Source organism: Pseudopodoces humilis, chromosome 17 (genome assembly GCF_049639895.1).
Source record: "Pseudopodoces humilis isolate 2021_Gansu_Grassland_sample_001 chromosome 17, ASM4963989v1, whole genome shotgun sequence".
NCBI lineage: Eukaryota > Metazoa > Chordata > Aves > Passeriformes > Paridae > Pseudopodoces > Pseudopodoces humilis.
Genome location: NC_142216.1, coordinates 7,319,808 through 7,336,751, shown reverse-complemented (window position 1 = coordinate 7,336,751; position 16,944 = coordinate 7,319,808). Strand labels below are relative to the sequence as shown.

General features: G+C 37.5%; 1 protein-coding gene across 4 annotated transcripts in view; it reads left to right on the top strand.

Annotated features, from left to right (window-relative positions):
* The window catches only part of CNOT6 (CCR4-NOT transcription complex subunit 6), a 32,866-nt gene extending 20,245 nt beyond the window's left edge, over positions 1-12,621 (top strand). For 3 of the 4 annotated variants that reach the window (XM_005523545.3, XM_088063575.1, XM_088063576.1), the window contains exons 4-12: positions 549-634; positions 1,596-1,700; positions 1,792-1,860; positions 3,263-3,420; positions 3,928-4,082; positions 5,058-5,212; positions 6,178-6,408; positions 7,680-7,882; positions 8,541-12,621. In XM_005523545.3, the coding sequence (XP_005523602.1) occupies positions 549-634; positions 1,596-1,700; positions 1,792-1,860; positions 3,263-3,420; positions 3,928-4,082; positions 5,058-5,212; positions 6,178-6,408; positions 7,680-7,882; positions 8,541-8,753 (1,375 nt within the window). In that variant the 3' untranslated portion in view covers positions 8,754-12,621. The remainder of the gene's footprint in view (positions 1-548; positions 635-1,595; positions 1,701-1,791; positions 1,861-3,262; positions 3,421-3,927; positions 4,083-5,057; positions 5,213-6,177; positions 6,409-7,679; positions 7,883-8,540) is intronic. The other variant, XM_088063577.1, reaches the window with a different exon arrangement.
* The last annotated feature ends 4,323 nt before the right edge of the window (positions 12,622-16,944 follow it).

Here is a 16,944-nt window from a genome sequence, read left to right as displayed (position 1 = left end):
TTCCTGCCTGTATATTGGTTTTGTGAGTTACAAAGCACATATTTTGTCTTACCACTGAAATTAAGAAGAAAAAAACACCCAAACCAACAGAAAATTACTGCTGTAAATGACTACTGCATGGTAATGCCATAGCTGTAATCATACTGCCATGATTCTGGATTTTTAAAATTTGGTTTCAGGGATATAATTTCCCTTTCTTTCTTATCACAGCTGACCTGTTTCATGGTCTGGTTTGTCTGAGCTGTTGCTGCATCATCACTTGTAGATACTGAAGTGTTTAATTATTGCTAATATTCACAAAATGTCTGACTGTTTAAGATAAACTCTCCAAACAGCTCCTTTCCTCTGTACTTCAACATAATGTGTTTTGTCTGAGTGTGTGTATCTGAGTACAGCAGGATGTCCCTAAGCATTGCTGTTTAGTCTCTGAATTTTTCAATACTGTGGTTTGCTACTATATATCTATTCTCTTTTAGTTCAATTCTTGTACTGCTGCAGATAAACGTTACTCTGTTTTCAGACCCATATGATTCTTGCTCTGTCTACAGGGAACTACATTTAAATAACAACCTGTTACGAGTTTTACCTTTTGAGCTGGGAAAACTGTTCCAGTTACAGACTTTGGGTCTGAAAGGTATTGCTGTTTTTTTCTTGGTATCTGTTGTTGTTTAGTGATACTGTTGCTGAGCTGTAATGTCTGGTTCATAAAATGTTTCTGATTAGCAATCCCAGATGTAGCCGCTCACTCCACATTTACAGACACTGTTACTTAGGGATTATTTAGAAAAATAACAGGTTTGGCAGGGCAGTGCCCCTAGAAAAAGATTTAATTTTCTTTTTGCAGAGTGTACAGAAGCTTTCTGTTGCTTGCATGGGGGTTGAATGCAGTTCTGCTTTAACTAAGAAATAGTCTGTGGTTAACTGTGGTACATCTCTAGCCAGAAAGGGAACATCCTTTGTACAGCTGCAGGGTTCTGTGCTGTTTATGCAAGCAGCAATTTAAGTCTTTTACAATTTTTTTTTTCCCTCTGAACTTTATGGATTCTAGCTATAAAATTGCTGACCTTGGGGAATTTTGAGTCACAAAATCAGAAGCACTGAGAGATATAATACCTCTAAACACTGTTAAGTCTCAAAAGTCTGTTTATCTCCCCCTTAAAACTGGCCACTTGCAGTGTGTGTTGTCCATGACATCTTTTGCAATCTGCTTATGTTTGGCAGATGGCAGAGTCTCTGCTGAGATCTGACTGTCAGATCAACTGCTGGTGGATGTTTCACACTGAGCAGAGGTGGCTTCTGTGCTCATTTGTGCTTACCAGCTCTGCCTCTTGTACCACACAAGTTCTTCCCTACTCTTAGTCCAAGGACTACCTTTGGCATGCTCTGTCCCACAGCAGAATCAACAGGGAATGTTGTTAAACTTTACTAGGGCAGTCCACACACCCAGGGTTTTGTGGGATTGAAGATCTGAGACCTGAAACCCCGAAGTAGTTCACAGTAGATCATGTCTCCAAGATGTCAGCTTTCAACACTGATATGCAAGTCTGCAATAGTTCTGTGTATTTTATTCAATATTCCTGTGAATTGGTTTGTAGGAAACCCACTTACACAGGATATTCTGAACCTGTATCAGGAACCAGATGGGACACGACGGCTACTGAACTATTTGCTTGATAATTTGGCAGGTACTGCAAAAAGAAGTAAGTGATCATTCTTAAAACATTTATTTCTGCTGTGTAAAATAAATGTGATTATCACTTGTTGTATCTCTATTTTAAAATATTCCCATAGTTTCGACAGAACAGCCACCTCCAAGATCCTGGATTATGTTGCAAGAACCAGACCGTACAAGACCAACAGGTACTGTAACACTTCAAGGATTTCCCAGTTCTTTTATTTTCCTTTTAATAAAAGCTGTTGATCTTTACTAGAAAAGAAGTTAATGCTTAAATTAACCAATCATCTCAGCAGTGCTGGCCAGCCAGCTGAAGTCATTCTGTCCCAATTGGAACACGTGTTCCAGATTTATCCATCTTTTACTCTAAAGTAATTTATTTTTAATTAATGTCCCCCTCACAGGAATTGAAACTGTTGTCCACAATTAGTTAAATGGCAGAATTATAACAGGCTTAATTTAACATTTCTTGAATAAAAAAATGGAAGCATTTGAGCATGATTTCCAAAAAATGTAGAATTGTTTTAAGTAACCAGGGTATCATCCTTGATTCAGGATTTTCTTGCTGTTGGGATTCAGGTCATGTTTAATTCTTTACTAATTTTTTATCCCGTGTAAATTGTTTAAAATACAGTCTTTTCTATTTACCTGTACACCAAAAATCTTAGAGTATTTCTCAATTATTGCAGTGTCTTCTCTTTCAGGAATGATAATTCTCTCATTATTAAGGTGATTGCTTCAAAGATTATGATGTTAATGCAACTACTGTTTTGCTGTCGCCTATTTATTTGTTTTCAAAATGTTAAACTTCAGCTCCAATCCAGCCAAGATTCTTTTCCTCAGTTATCTATATCTTCAAATAGTGGTCTTGTTTCTTTTTTCTGCATTTGAGAGGAGCTTCCAAGTATCTCATTGTTATACTACAAAATCTTGAAGTGCTTTTTAAAAACAAACAAACCTAAAAACCCAACAAAACAACTGCCCAAATCCATGCTGCTGGGTTACTTGTCAAGTTGCCCCAGCATGTCTTGTTACTAATCCTGTTTCAAATTAATACAGAGAGGAGATATTTCTTATTTTATGCCTGAATGGCTTTTTGAGGTGGAAATATTTGAGGAGTTAATTTGCCTACACTTTTTCTTTGTGTGAAAGGATCCTCACCCTGCCTATGAATCTGTTAGTTTGTAGTGGCAATAATTAAGGTCCATTTTAAAGAATCTAATTGTAGACTTGCAGACCTTTGTATAGCTGGCAAATACAAGTGTTCAAATACACTTACTTTGTTTGGGGTTTTTTACACTAGAGCACCACTTAGCATAAAACACATTTTTCTGCTCTTCTCTGTGTTAACCATATAAAGTGGGGTGTTTGTTTCCTAATTAAATGCTAGAAGACAGCTGCAATAAGTCCAAACATGTAATTTGTCTCCCTAGAAGAACTAACAATTTTTTTTAGCATAGATACGCATGCTGTGTTTTGGTTGAAACAAATGAAGCGTGAATTGATAAATTCGCAGAAGACAAAAGTCAAGAACATAATTGTACTTTTTTAATCTGTCAGTGTGTAAGTAAAATTACTGTTCTGCAGCCTTGTTCTCTGTCATGTGCTACAACGTCCTCTGTGACAAGTATGCCACTCGGCAGCTGTATGGCTATTGTCCATCCTGGGCCTTGAACTGGGAATACAGAAAAAAAGCCATTATGCAGGAAATACTGAGCTGCAATGCTGACATCATAAGTCTGCAGGTAAAAAAAGACACCATTATTTCTTTTCCTTTTCTATTCCCATGTGCTGGTTTCTTCACATTAAGTGTATTTATAGTAAACGGTTTGTTTTCAAAACCTTCTGCAAACAAAAGAAAAAGAAGCGATGTTTAGAACATTATTTGTTGCTTGACATCAAAAGAAGGCTCTCAGCCCCCGCAGTTGGAATGGGAACCAGCAGCTCCTGATCAAAGCAATGTTCGTGGGGGTGTCTTTGTGCCTGTGTGTGTATGTGGGGCTGGAATTGACACATTTTCAAATAAGAAGCTTGAGATAATCATAACTCCAGGGATTACAGAAATTCATTTATATTTTCTTAAAATAGGGATATTGCTCTTGAATTTGCATTCTGTGATGTACTTAATTCTTAGATTTTTTTCCCCTTAAATCTAATTTGAAAGTGATTTACACTTCTGAAGAGTCTAAATAATATCTGTCTTCTATATTTTGCTAATAGTGTGTTCATGCTGTGCTGCCTTAACTTTACAGGAGGTTGAAACAGAGCAGTACTACAGTTTTTTCCTGGTAGAATTGAAAGAACGTGGCTATAATGGATTCTTCAGTCCAAAATCTAGAGCTAGGACAATGTCAGAACAGGAAAGAAAACATGTTGATGGTTGTGCAATATTTTTCAAAACAGAAAAGTAAGTGATGTGGTTTGCTAAGCCTTTTGTTGTCTCTTGCTGTCTTTCACATATTTTCTCAGGTTGGTGTATAGTTCAAACAGCTGGGCTTTAACTGTCCTTTAGTAGCCAGGCAGGATTTCATACAGAGCATTCCTACCCCTGGAAAGACTGGTTTATATGAGAGAGAGAGAGATCATTCTGTGTGGAACTAGCAATAAAAAATTTAACCTTGAAATATTGAGTTGAATGAGATTTCATTCTGTTTGAGCAGTGCTGGTTGGGAGTTCACTAAATTATCCTTCACTTGTTGAGTGTGGGTGTCCCAACCATTAGGTGGTAATAATAGAAAATGAAGGAAGTAATGAAAAACAAAGCAGATTTTCTTGCCTTCTGTTTTTTTGAGTAAAGGAATTTATAATCCTTAATCTAATTGCTGAAATAAGGCCTCAGATGACATTGACTTTTTGATATATTAGCCTTTGGTAAAGCAAATGACAAGGTATCACTACACACTTCTGTAAAAAAACCCTAATCATTTAAGAGCTGCAGCACTTACTGGTTGTGTCATATTGCACTTGTACAACTTGGATGTGATGATCATAATGTCCCCTCCTGCTTCCATTCCTGTGTATCCACAAGTAAATGTAGGTGCCAAGTTTGCTACCTAGTGACTTGGAAAATTATTTAGTCTCTCTCTGTTAAATCTGTATGTTTGATCTAGGAATAGATGCAGAGTTAGAAACAAGCATGACTTTTCTAAAATACCTCTTTCTCTCTCTCAACAAAATATTTTAACTGAGGTACTATGAACTAAACAAAAATTGCTATAAAAACTATATCACTTGATTTCAAGTTAGGATTTTATGAAATGATGTGACAAGCTGATATTTTCAAATCATAAATGTTTGAGCTTTAATTAAAAGGAGAATTACTGATAATATTTCCAGCTGTATCTGGCTGCTGAAAAAAATACATATTATGTTTTTCTTTCAGATTTACTTTGGTTCAAAAGCATACTGTTGAGTTCAATCAACTAGCAATGGCAAACTCAGAAGGTTCAGAGGCTATGCTGAACAGAGTTATGACAAAAGATAACATTGGAGTTGCTGTTCTGTTAGAACTGCGAAAGGAATTGATAGAAATGTCATGTAAGTCCCATTTAATTTCTTTTTTAAATATATGTTTTCATTTACAAAATACCATCTTACTCTTGCTGTAATAAACAAGAGAAACTAGGTTCTGCAAGTGAATTTGGCTTTGCAGATTGTATGTTCAGACAAATTTATTTCCATAGAGGATTCTGGGGAAAAGTCATATCAGTTTAATGATGAGGGGGCTTTTTTCCCCACTTGTGTTTTTAAGGAAAAAAAGATATAAAAGCTAGAGTTTGAGTGATTTGGTTGGTTAGATTGGAGGTTTTTTTCTTAAAATTACGTACAAGTATCAAAGAATCAGGTGATGTTAGTTGTGTGTTTCTGGATCATAGATCTCCATCATTTTAACTTATTTTCTTTACTGTCATGCTTATACAACCTGTTTGTTCTGCCCTGTCATTCTTAATTTAGGAAATGTAAATTTGTTTTATAAATATCAAAGTGGGACCCTACTCAACCTGTGTTATATTTATCCTACTTTATTAATTCAGATTGTAGCAAATAAGTCTTTTAAGAAACACTTCCAGCAAGAGAGGTAACTTAGAATGTGAATAACTTAGAATTCAGAGCTTGCTGCCTAATAAGATACAAACAGAGCCTGTTTGCTATCATAGCCTGAGGAAAGCTGCTGTAATTTTTTAGAAAAACATTATTTGCCTTTAATTAGGATTATCTGTTACTTATGTTAATTTTCAGTGAATACAAAAGCATTACATGTAACAAGATAGTCTCTTAGTGGTCTTGAATGTGAAATATCATTCCTAATGCTTTATATCAACTGCAACACTTGTTAAATGTAAGAGGAGTTATCTGACCCTCTTCATTCAGATGGTATTAACCATATTGAAGTCATACTAGTATTTTATTTTTTTGTCCCCTTAAACATTTTGCTTAAATTTCTCTAATAGTGTTTTCTGTCGCTGAGTGATTTTAAATAAATAACTGATTTTAAATTTTAGCTGGAAAGCCACATCTTGGGATGGAAAAGCAGCTAGTTCTTGTAGCTAATGCACATATGCATTGGGACCCAGATTATTCTGATGTGAAGCTGGTTCAGACTATGATGTTCCTGTCCGAGGTAAAGAACATTATTGATAAAGCCTCTCGTAGTCTCAAACCTGGTGTTTCGGGAGAACTTGGAACCATTCCACTTGTACTGTGTGCAGATCTCAATTCTCTACCAGACTCTGGTAAGAGCTCTATTTCTTTTCTTTAGACTGTTTCAAGTGTGTAACAAGTTTAAGTTTTTCAATTTAGAGAATGCATTGTTTGATAATATAAGCCGTAGAGGTGCTAAGGGAAGACAAAGAAAGAGAAGAGAAGGGAGGAGAGAGAACTATTTGATTTGTGAGTGACCTTAGTGCCTGTGCTGTAGTAGAGCTGTGTCTGCTCTTTCAGAGGCATTTCCATTGTGATTTTCTTTCTGTATTTTAAAATATCTTCAAAAAATAACTGGAGGCACGAGTGTATTGCTGATAATTTGGTTTTCTTAATTTTGTGAAAAGCTAATTTTTTACCTTTAAATATGCTGCCATACAATAATTTTCTGTCATGTTTTAGAACTTCTAAAATTCAATACATCCCCTTCAGAAGGGGACTTTAAAGAGCTCTTAACATAGAACTTTATTTCTTGATTTGGTGGCAACTATAAAGTGCAAGAAAAGAACACATTCATTGACTGCCACCTTGCCTGTTCAGGTACCCAGCTGTACTCAAGAGCCATCCTTCTTTCTTACTGCTGCTGGTTGTTCAGTATAATCATTTCCATTCCTGGTCCACTTCCTTTTGGCTTCATCTTGGCAACTCTTAACATCTGTTAGGGTTTTAAGGAGAAGGTATTGCTCAGCAGTAATGGAAATAGGTTTCTTTTTGATCCCAGGAAGGCCAGTATCACCAGTGGTGATTGCAGTGACCAGTTCACGTGTCTGGTTGTGTCTTCAGAGCAACTTAACTGCTTCTTTTACCTTCTGGAATTTTAACACAGCTATTCTGAAACTGAGGCACAATCATAGTTTTCTGACATAAATCGAATCAATTTGGCTTTGCAGCCTCTTCAAAGTTAACTTCTTTTGAAGCAGTGTTTCACAAGTTGGCTTTTTTGCAACACTTTAGCTGAAGAACATTGAATGGCAGGACCTGAGCGTAAAAGCAAGAAGAGGCAGCCAATAACTAGCATTGATACAATTTTTTCTGATTTTTTTTCATCTTTCCTTTTCCAATCTACGCCTTGTTAACCTTCTCATTTTTTCTAATCAAAGTATGTCTCTTTGTTCTAGGTGACATTTACTTTTGATACACATTGCCCTGCAGTATTTTAAAAGAACTACTGTTGATAGTACTGTGTATCATTAAGGTTTTGGTTATCTAAAGCCTGAAGTTGCATGTCTGACTTCAAGTACCTACATGCATTATTTGCTGATGTTTGTTAATACCTTCTTGTTTGTAATGTGTCTCCTCACAGGTGTTGTTGAGTACTTGAGCACTGGTGGAGTGGAAACAAACCACAAAGATTTTAAGGAACTGAGATACAATGAAAGTCTTACTAACTTCAGCTGTAATGGAAAAAATGGGACAACAAATGGAAGAATTACACATGGTTTCAAGTTGAAGAGTGCCTATGAGAATGGTCTAATGCCTTATACAAATTACACATTTGACTTCAAGGTAAGGACTTAGATTTTGGAAAAGTTTTCCATTTTCAAGTGTAACTAATGTGATTTGCTCTCTGAAGTTGTTATATAAATTAATCTGTGTAGCTAAGTTTACCAAGTGTATACTTAAAACATAGCAAACTAGAATGCTCAACACTTCAGTCTCCTAGAAACCATCTTATTCTTTTTAATAACTTGCAATAGCTTTGCAGGAGTTGGGGTGCTCTTAACCTTCCCTGTAAACAGTAAGAGTTTGTTTTGATACTCCAAGCTAAATGACAGGGGCACTTAAGCTGTCAAGTGCAAGGAAATAATCCATGTTGCTTCTAGAAAAGTCTTAGTTCTCTGTTGCCCAGGGAAAACAAAGATTGTTTTTTATCCCTTCAAAATCAGCAAAAAGTGTTTTGGAGGTCTGTAGGAGGTTGGAAATTGAAAGCCACAAAAGCATAGCAGAAGTGATAAAAAGGGTGGCCTTTTCTTTTGTTTTTCTAATCTATATTGAGCATCCTACTGGATATAGGAAGAAGAAATCTCCTAAATTGTGATGGTGCTGTAGAGATGGAATAGAATGTTTCATTACTTGTAACACTGAGCTCACCTCTTGTTTGGAATAATAACTTGAGACAAGAATAAATACTAACAATAATCTTTTTTTCCCCCTCTTGTTTTAGGGTATTATTGATTACATCTTCTACTCTAAACCTCAGCTAAACATACTTGGCATTCTTGGACCTTTGGATCATCATTGGTTAATAGAGAACAATATAAGTGGTTGTCCACATCCACTCATCCCTTCTGACCACTTCTCACTTTTTGCACAACTGGAGCTTTTGCTGCCTTTCCTGCCTCCTGTAAATGGAATCCATCTCCCTGGCAGGAGGTAGTCAAATACATTTTAGAGGGCAACCTCAATCTAACTTGTACAATTGTAAAATCTGAATATAGAGGAGTGAGGTATGGCCAACAGGGATTTTTTTTCTTAATAATCTTAATCTTAAATCTAATTATTTGCTAAAGACATAGTAAAAGCCAGGTGCTATCAACAGACACAATTCTGAGCCCAATATACTTTGTATACTGTTCCACAGTGATTGGTGCATTTGCACCTTTCTTTAATACATTACAATTAACCTTCCTGTTTCTTTTCTCCAACGTGACATTTTCATGCCTTGAAATAGGGAATTGTTATACAGTGTATTCTCTTTGCACAGTTATCTGTAGCACTACTTTTTTGAGGCCAGTAGGAACATCCACAGAACATTCTCCGTACTTCACTCCCTCCTTTTTCAGACTTGTTTGTAAAATATAGAATTTGAATTTAGCCTTTATTGATTGTATATGAACAACAGAAAACATGATTTATGAGATTTTGTACTTTAAAAAAAAAAAAAAGAAAAATCAGATTTGGAAAATGATTGTATTGTAAACTAAGGCTAAATTTTTATCTGTTTTCATGTGTTATAAAGGCCAGCGTGTAAAAGAGGTTGTCACAGGTTTTCTCTGCTAATGATTTGCACTGTTAGGGTTTTGTTAGCCCTTTTATACTACTTTTTATGTTCAATTGAGAACATTGCTTTCAAAATCCAAAACTATAAAATCTTAATATCTTAGAGATAATGGAATGCATTCTATTTCTGATTTAAAAAAGAGGCATGGAATTCTCATGGAACAGATAAGCTGAGCAGTGAATATAAGTAGACCTGTATGGATTGAGAGTTATTGCTGATGTGTACACACTCAGATATTTTTCTCGTCTCTAACTTTTGGAGTGAAATCTAAGGATACTTGTGTACAGCTTCATTTCTGTTTAAAATATTTGTCCTATCTCCACTGTGCCTGCTTAAATTTGCTCAACTAGCACTGCCTGTGCATGCAGAGAGATCCTGTGCATCCTCTTTTATTTTTTTAAATAATGTTAACACTTGTGAAAATTTTATGAAGATACTTTTGTATAAGCTGTGGCATCTTTTTTTCCTTTGTGAAGCATTGAATATCACACTTTGGAACATGTTCAGGTTATGGGTACACAGTTTCTAGCTTCTAATGCCCATGCACTGCTTCTTTCAGTGTCATTGCACAGTGCCGTTTTTCCCACTAAGAGTTACTATCATGTGGATTCTCTTTCGTTTGTGTGTTCCTCAGTTTCTGAAAGTATAATTCCTTGAAGATAAAAACCTAGCCCTACATTTTCCAGTAATGAAGCAGTGTAAAATAAATGCATCTTCAATGCAGGTCCCAAAGACAATTCTTCAGATCATATTTTAAAGTGACCAAGTCTTATTTTAAAGTGTCAAGCAAGACCGAAGTTATAGTGTACCCTCAGTGCCATTTGTGTCATGAAGCCAAGTATATAACAGCTCACAAATTTAACTTGTCTATTTGTATCCTAAAAGGGAGAATTCATCATCTCCTTAAACTAATACAACTTGAATAATAAGTGTGTAAAAAAAAAAAATATTACTAATGGAAATAGAGCTTGGTCTTAAACAGCTTTTGTTTCAGCTGCGGGCAGGGAAGCAAAAGGACACTGAGCATTAAGAGAAAACTTTCTAAATATTGTGAATTTTTATATACAAGAAAATGAATTGGTAATAATGGTACAAAATTTTATTGAAAAGTAGTCAGCACACAAGTGTGCTCAAACCATTCTGTTTTAAGCTCAAAGTAAAAATTGCAAACAGTTCAGATGTGTTAAAATGTACATTTTAAAATTTCAATACGAGAAATTTTGATCTTGAATCCTTGTCTGGGACCTGATCTTTTGGGGTTATCTTGTTTTGGTTTTAGTTGTAAAAACACCAAACATGTCCAGTTTATAATCAGTACATTGAAATGCTGGTAGTATTGCTGTAGTAGATTTAATGCGTAGTGTTATTTTTTTTCTGTTTGTTTTTTGGGGTTTTTTTGTAAAGTGTGAATAAAAGGTGTTTTACTCATGTTTCCTTAATGATGTCTTGGTAATGTACATCATGACAATTTCCGGTAATGATGAGCCAATTTAGCTTGTCAGACTAAGCAAACTATTTTTCTTTTCTGATATCTGGATTGTGTAAGGGGTCCAGAAAGCTTTACAGAAGGGGAAGGGAAGCACTTACTCATTTTGTATTTTTTTAGAGGGGGATAATTTACTTTAATAGATGCTGGAGCTTGAGTGCACTTGTTAGATTCTAAAGGTTTGAGCTTTATCCAGTATGTGTTCTCCTCTATTGCTTAGTCTTAAAAAAATTTGAATTTATGACAGCATGTGAAAATATGGCCCCTTGTGCTTTTGGAGACACAACTGTTCTTGCTTAGTCACCTTATGGTCTAAGGGTCCATTTGAATAACCATTTCCTCCAGCTTTTATAGTAGTCCATCAGGTCCTGATTGAAAACCCTCTGAATCCATTGAAGTCACTCCTTTGACTTCACTGGGTTTTAACTGGACTGCAGCTGTGACTCGGGGGCTGAAGGAAGGAAGGAGAAATGTTTTGAAAATAGGGAAAGACCAGATGGCACCAAAACAGAGCTGAGATAAACTTGGTCAAACAATCTTTCAAAGAAAATACATTCTTGTGTCAAACAAATCTAACTCAAAAGTCTCAATTTCCAGCTATAACATAGAATAAGGCAATAAACCGTGTCTTCACAAAATCAAAATGTTTGCTTCATAGTTTTTAACATGAAATGGTTATTTGCAATATTTTTATTCGAGGTGGTTTTGGGTGTTGCCATAATGTACTTTCAGTGTTCTTGTTGTAAAAGCACATATAGCAAAAGTCACAGAACATCCTTGGGGTTGGAAGGATTTATTTAGGTAAGACCAGGTTTTTTTCCACTTAAAATACACTCTGCCATATCTTTTCTAGTTTTATTTACATTTACCAAGAATTCTGGGTGTCAAAGTGTAAATTGAACTACACCTTTAACTAAAACAATTGTTTAGAGTACAAGACTAATACCACAAGTTACTGCTTTTAACTTAACACAAGTAGGGGGGAAAAAGCATATAAATTGGTGTGTGTGTGTTGTAAGTATTTTGTCCTTTCAGCAGCTTGAATTTAAAGGTCAATTTGGCTAGCATTTGACTGAACTGATTTTAAGAATGTTGCATTTTTGATGTAACTTCAGCAAATCTCTCAAGGTGTTTTTTTTTAAATATAGCAGGCTTAGAAAATAGCTTATGCTTTGCTTTTTCAACCATGCAAAACCTGTATGAAAGACAAAATAATTGCAACACCATTGTGGGGGAGGGGGAAAAAGAAAACTAATTACACTGTAAAACTTTTTGAAAAGTTCAGTTAACCGCTTCAGTAGCAAAGCCTTTCTCATCCAGCCGGACACAGTATTTTTTAGTATGTTAACTGCTATTCTTTTCTTTTGGTTGCATAAATTTGTAACTCTTTAAGTGTCTTGGTATGTTTAAGTAGTGTCTAAAATAGAATATCTTAGTCTTTATTCACAGTACTTCTGTATAATGTGTAATGCACTGGACTAACTCTTGTTTACCATTCATGTAACAAAAACCAGCACATTATCTGCACTAAGCTCAAAGAATGTTGCATTTGTCTATAGGCAGCTCTTCAATAAGATAAATGGGAAACTGAATATGGTCTGATGGTAAACAAGGGCTTTTACTGTTCTCTTCAGTGGAACTTTCTTCTTGGTCAAATTTTAACTAGTTAGTATTATATTTATATACAGGGTCTTCTTTTTCTTTACCAATGTATTTTCCTACTCATAGCTGACCAATAAATCCAGTATCTGTTTCAAACCTTCTTGAAGTCTAATTCATATTTTAACTTAATTCATAATGCTCTTCCTTGAGAGTTGCAGCCAAAGAGTGAAGTGTGTGAAGGGTATAATGGAAGTCTAAGTAACTTTTAATCCCAGAAAAACCTTGCTGTGCTTCCTGCTGCTTCCAAGATCTGCACCAGAAATCTCCAGTCAGTTGGGTTTGGATTGTGAAGGGAAGGCATGATCAGAAATGCCTCCAGAGCTTGTGGAGCCTCTCCAAACCTACCCAGAGCTCAACCCCCTGTCTTCATAGCTGGCCATCCTCTGACCTTTCCAGGTCAGTCTGTAAGGCCAGTTGTGCAGTGGATGTTTTTTGTCTCATTCCTGTTGACCCTGCTCCTTCCTCTTACTGCTCCAGAAGCACAAAGTAGGCTTGGGGTCTTACAGCAGGAAGGGATTCAAATACTCAGTTTACCATGGGAGGGAAACAAAGTTAAGACGTTTTCAACTTCTTTTCCAGGAATGAGATTCAGCAAACTCTTGTCATTGGTGTATTTTCATACCCTGTTCATTCTCTGTGGGTGCCTGTGCCTCAGTGTGTGTAATGGTACAGCCTCACCACACTTGGTGTGATGTTCCCATCCTGGCAGCAGGAAACATCAGACACCTGAGCATACTTGTTTGTGTGAAGCTCTCAGTACCTCTCCTGGCACCACTGTCCTTCTCAGATCCCATGTTCAGTATGTTGGTGCTGCTTTGCTATGAAATAAATGATCTATTTCAGTGTTCCCATAAACACCACAGGTCCCAGAGTGTTAGCTTATTTGTAGGTTTAAAATGAGCTCTCTTGAAGCAGCTCTAAGTCCCCAGCAGTAGTGATGGGTCCCTTGTAAGCCTAGCTGTGATTTCACTTCAGCTTTGTCTCTTGGGTGAGATGTTAATTCCTATCACATTTGCAGGATTGCCACTAGATGGTGCGGGAAACACAGATTTCAGCTGCATACAGCCTGCACCTATTGCGCAGTGTGGCTTGTAGAGTTATTCTGAAAAATATTTGTAGGAATTCAGGCCCAGGGATGGACCTTTTCTAGTGGCACCAGTTGGTTTGGTAACATCTTTGCCAGTTAATACCAGTTTTATAAATCCAGCTGTTGTGTTGGGAATGAAAAAGACCTACTTGGTCCTTGGTGACAAAATCATTCAGGAGGGCCTTCCCTTGTTGCATTCATTTGCTTAATGTTATATTTTCAGATGAGTACAGTTGTTATGTGGTTGCAGATTAGAGTTTACAAGCTCTTAAATAGTATCTGCAAACCTGATATGTAAGTATGGAGAGAGCAGTTTGTAGGGAAACTGCCAAAATTACCGAGAGGCCAGTGTCCCTGTCAGGGAATGTAGAGAGAAAACATCATCTCTCCCTCAAAGGCAAAGGCTGAGCTGAGCCTGTGTCCCATCATCCTCAGCCAGGTCAAAGAAATCTTGTCTTTGCTTAACTTGCAGTAAAATAACTGGAGCTATTTTAATAAAATTGACTACACAATCTCTCTGGACAGATTCTGGTTACTGGTCCTTCACACCCCATGTCCACTGGCTCTTCAGCGATACAAAAAAGTTGGATTTGGGCCTTCTAGGGTGAGAATCTCCCAAATCAAAGCAGTTGGCAGTATGGCTTGTCTTTTCTACTGGCACTGGTGAAGCAGAGGAACCTTAAAATCTGTGGAATTGAGCCCAAAGAGAAAAGGTAAGTGGAAAGGACAAAATTATACCAGGTACATGAAGTGACCTCTTGGGAGAAGCCATACTTTACTAAAGGTGAGCGTTCCAGTTCTTTTCTTGCTTTTCATCCTCCCTTTCTAACCCAAAGGCAGTAATGGTTTGCTCTCTAAATGTTCTCTTACTCTGTATAGAAAGCAGTAAATCTAAGCTATTTATAGGGATCTTTGGTACACTTGGATATTTTCTTACTCCAAAATAAGCCTAGTGTTCTCTCAGATTATAACTTTTAAAAAGATGAGACGGTATATTTTGGTTAAATATTCCTGGTGTATCAGTGGACATTACTGATTTATTTGAAAATTCTAGATGTTTTATCATAAAAAAGCACACACTACAGAAAATGAAAATATACATACTCCACTTCTGGGTTTTAATGACCACATAGGTCACTTGATGAGGCTACATATTTTTCTTTTTTTTCTTTTTTTTTTCCTATTTTAAGTTTTCTCTGCAGTTTTCTGGTCTCTGTGAACATGCCAAGCTCCAGTGGCTTGTGAGAATGTGAGGTGGTGGGATGCTGGGAACCTAAACCTAGTCCTTGCTGCACTTGTGCGCTCACGTGCATCATGGGGTGCATGTGCTGCCAGCCATGGAACAGCTGCTGCAGGCTCAGAAAGGTGATTTACAGGTCACTGTGCAAAGGAAACCAATGGAGATAATGAATATTTGCCTTGGTTAATACCTCTGAAAACGGAGCTTCAGGAGAAATCTCATCCCACTCTCCAGCTCTCTGGAAGGAGGCTGTAGCCAGGTGGGGGTTGGTGTCTTCTCCCAGGTAACCAGCAACAGGACGAGGGGAAACGGTCTGTCAGGAAAAGTTTAGAATGGATATTAGATTTCCCTAGAAAATTGCATAATGGAAAAGGTTGTTAAGCACTGGAACAGGCTTCCCAGAGAAGTGGTGGAGTGGCCATTCTGGAGGGATTTAAAAGCTGTTTAGCTGTAGCACCTGGGGACACGGTGGGCTTGGCAGTGCTGGGTTAACAGCTGGCCAGTTTTCCAGTGAATAACAGCTACACCCAGTAAAACTCTACATGCATTGCCCAGTGAGGTAAGATCAAATCAAACATGCTTTTCCTTCAACTGCTCTTTGATTTTCTGTTTCTGGCTTCACAAATGTATGTATTTTCATGTCCTTTGCAGTTGTTTAAGTTGGTGTGTGAGGCGGCTGAAGGTTTTTAGTGCCTTAGCTGTTCTCTGAGAGGCTGTACCCCTGTGTAAGTGGGGGCTATGCCTGCTAATGCTTGCAGTAGTAAACGTGGAGTATTTCTGGTGTAAATTAAGGTAATAGACTATGGGAAGGATTGGGATTATCCCATAGAACATTTTCTCCCTCAGGTGGAATCATTTATCCACAGACCAGTGAGGGAGGAAGGAGATGAATAAAAGGTAGAAATTCGGGCCAAAAGAGCCAACAGGAAATTTTCCATTGACTCCACTGAGCTTTCACTGGGAAAACATAATCAGGAGTACAGAAAAATGAAAGTTACCAAGTGTGCAGGTGGAACAGTTTATCTTCCCTAAGACCTGTCCTAACCCCCCAGAGCCCTGCAGGCACCAGGGCAGTGTCTGACCTGTGGCACCCAACACAGGATTCACATTCCACTGAACTGAGTTTGCATTTTTGCTGGGTCCAGTGCCAAGTCTTTGTCATGGCTATATAATTTAATTAAGCTTTCAGTTTGATGGTGTGAAAACTGCAGTTTCAACTTGTTACATCATCCTCAGGAGTCAGTCAGCCTTTCCCTTACACTTGTCCATGTATTACTCATGTCCTGTAGGAACTGGTGACATGAATAAAGAGAAAGAACCACCTGGCACTGCAACTCTTTTATCTCTGTGATTCTTCTCTTGCTCTGAAAATCTGATTCTATATAATTATTTTTTCCTATATGATTGGCTAATCCTATGAATATTCTTCCCCATAGCAGGAATGATTCCCATTCTACAGAAAACAGAAATAATTCCAAAAGCTAGCTGAAGGTCCTGGGTGTCTGGGTGGTGGAGCAGGTCACACCTGCAGTCCCCACTTGGACTCTGGGATTGGTTCTGCTCCCTCTTGTCCTGCAGGTGAGGATCTCATCCCATGAGCTGAGAGACTTTAGGAAGAGTAAAACTGCTCTGCATTCAGGCAGATCAAATGGTCTGAGGAGGGTACAGAGCCATGGCCTTGTCCTGCCTGGAGCTCGTCTCCAGAGCAGGATGAGCAATGTGCCTTCAGTCTGTCAGCTGGGTTGGCTCCCTCCTGTCCCTGGGAAAAGGAATGCATGTGGTGCAGTGCTTTGTTTTCACAGTGACTTTAAAATACTGTACTGCTGGCCTGGAACGCTCTGTACAAGGTTCTGGGAGCAATGACTTCTTAAAAGCCTCTGCAAAGGTTCTGGTCCATAAAGATACATAAGTGTGTGTTGTCTGTTGGAGTACAATGGAGCTGAGAGACCTTGGGGAGCTGGTGTGGGTCAGGATGTGAGTGCTTGTACCAAGGGCAGTAAATCTAAGAGTCCAACTGTTTTATTGTGGTCCAATCAAAAATACTTCTCTAAAAAAACCAAAAATGTGACAAACAGCTGTGTAAATGTGGTTG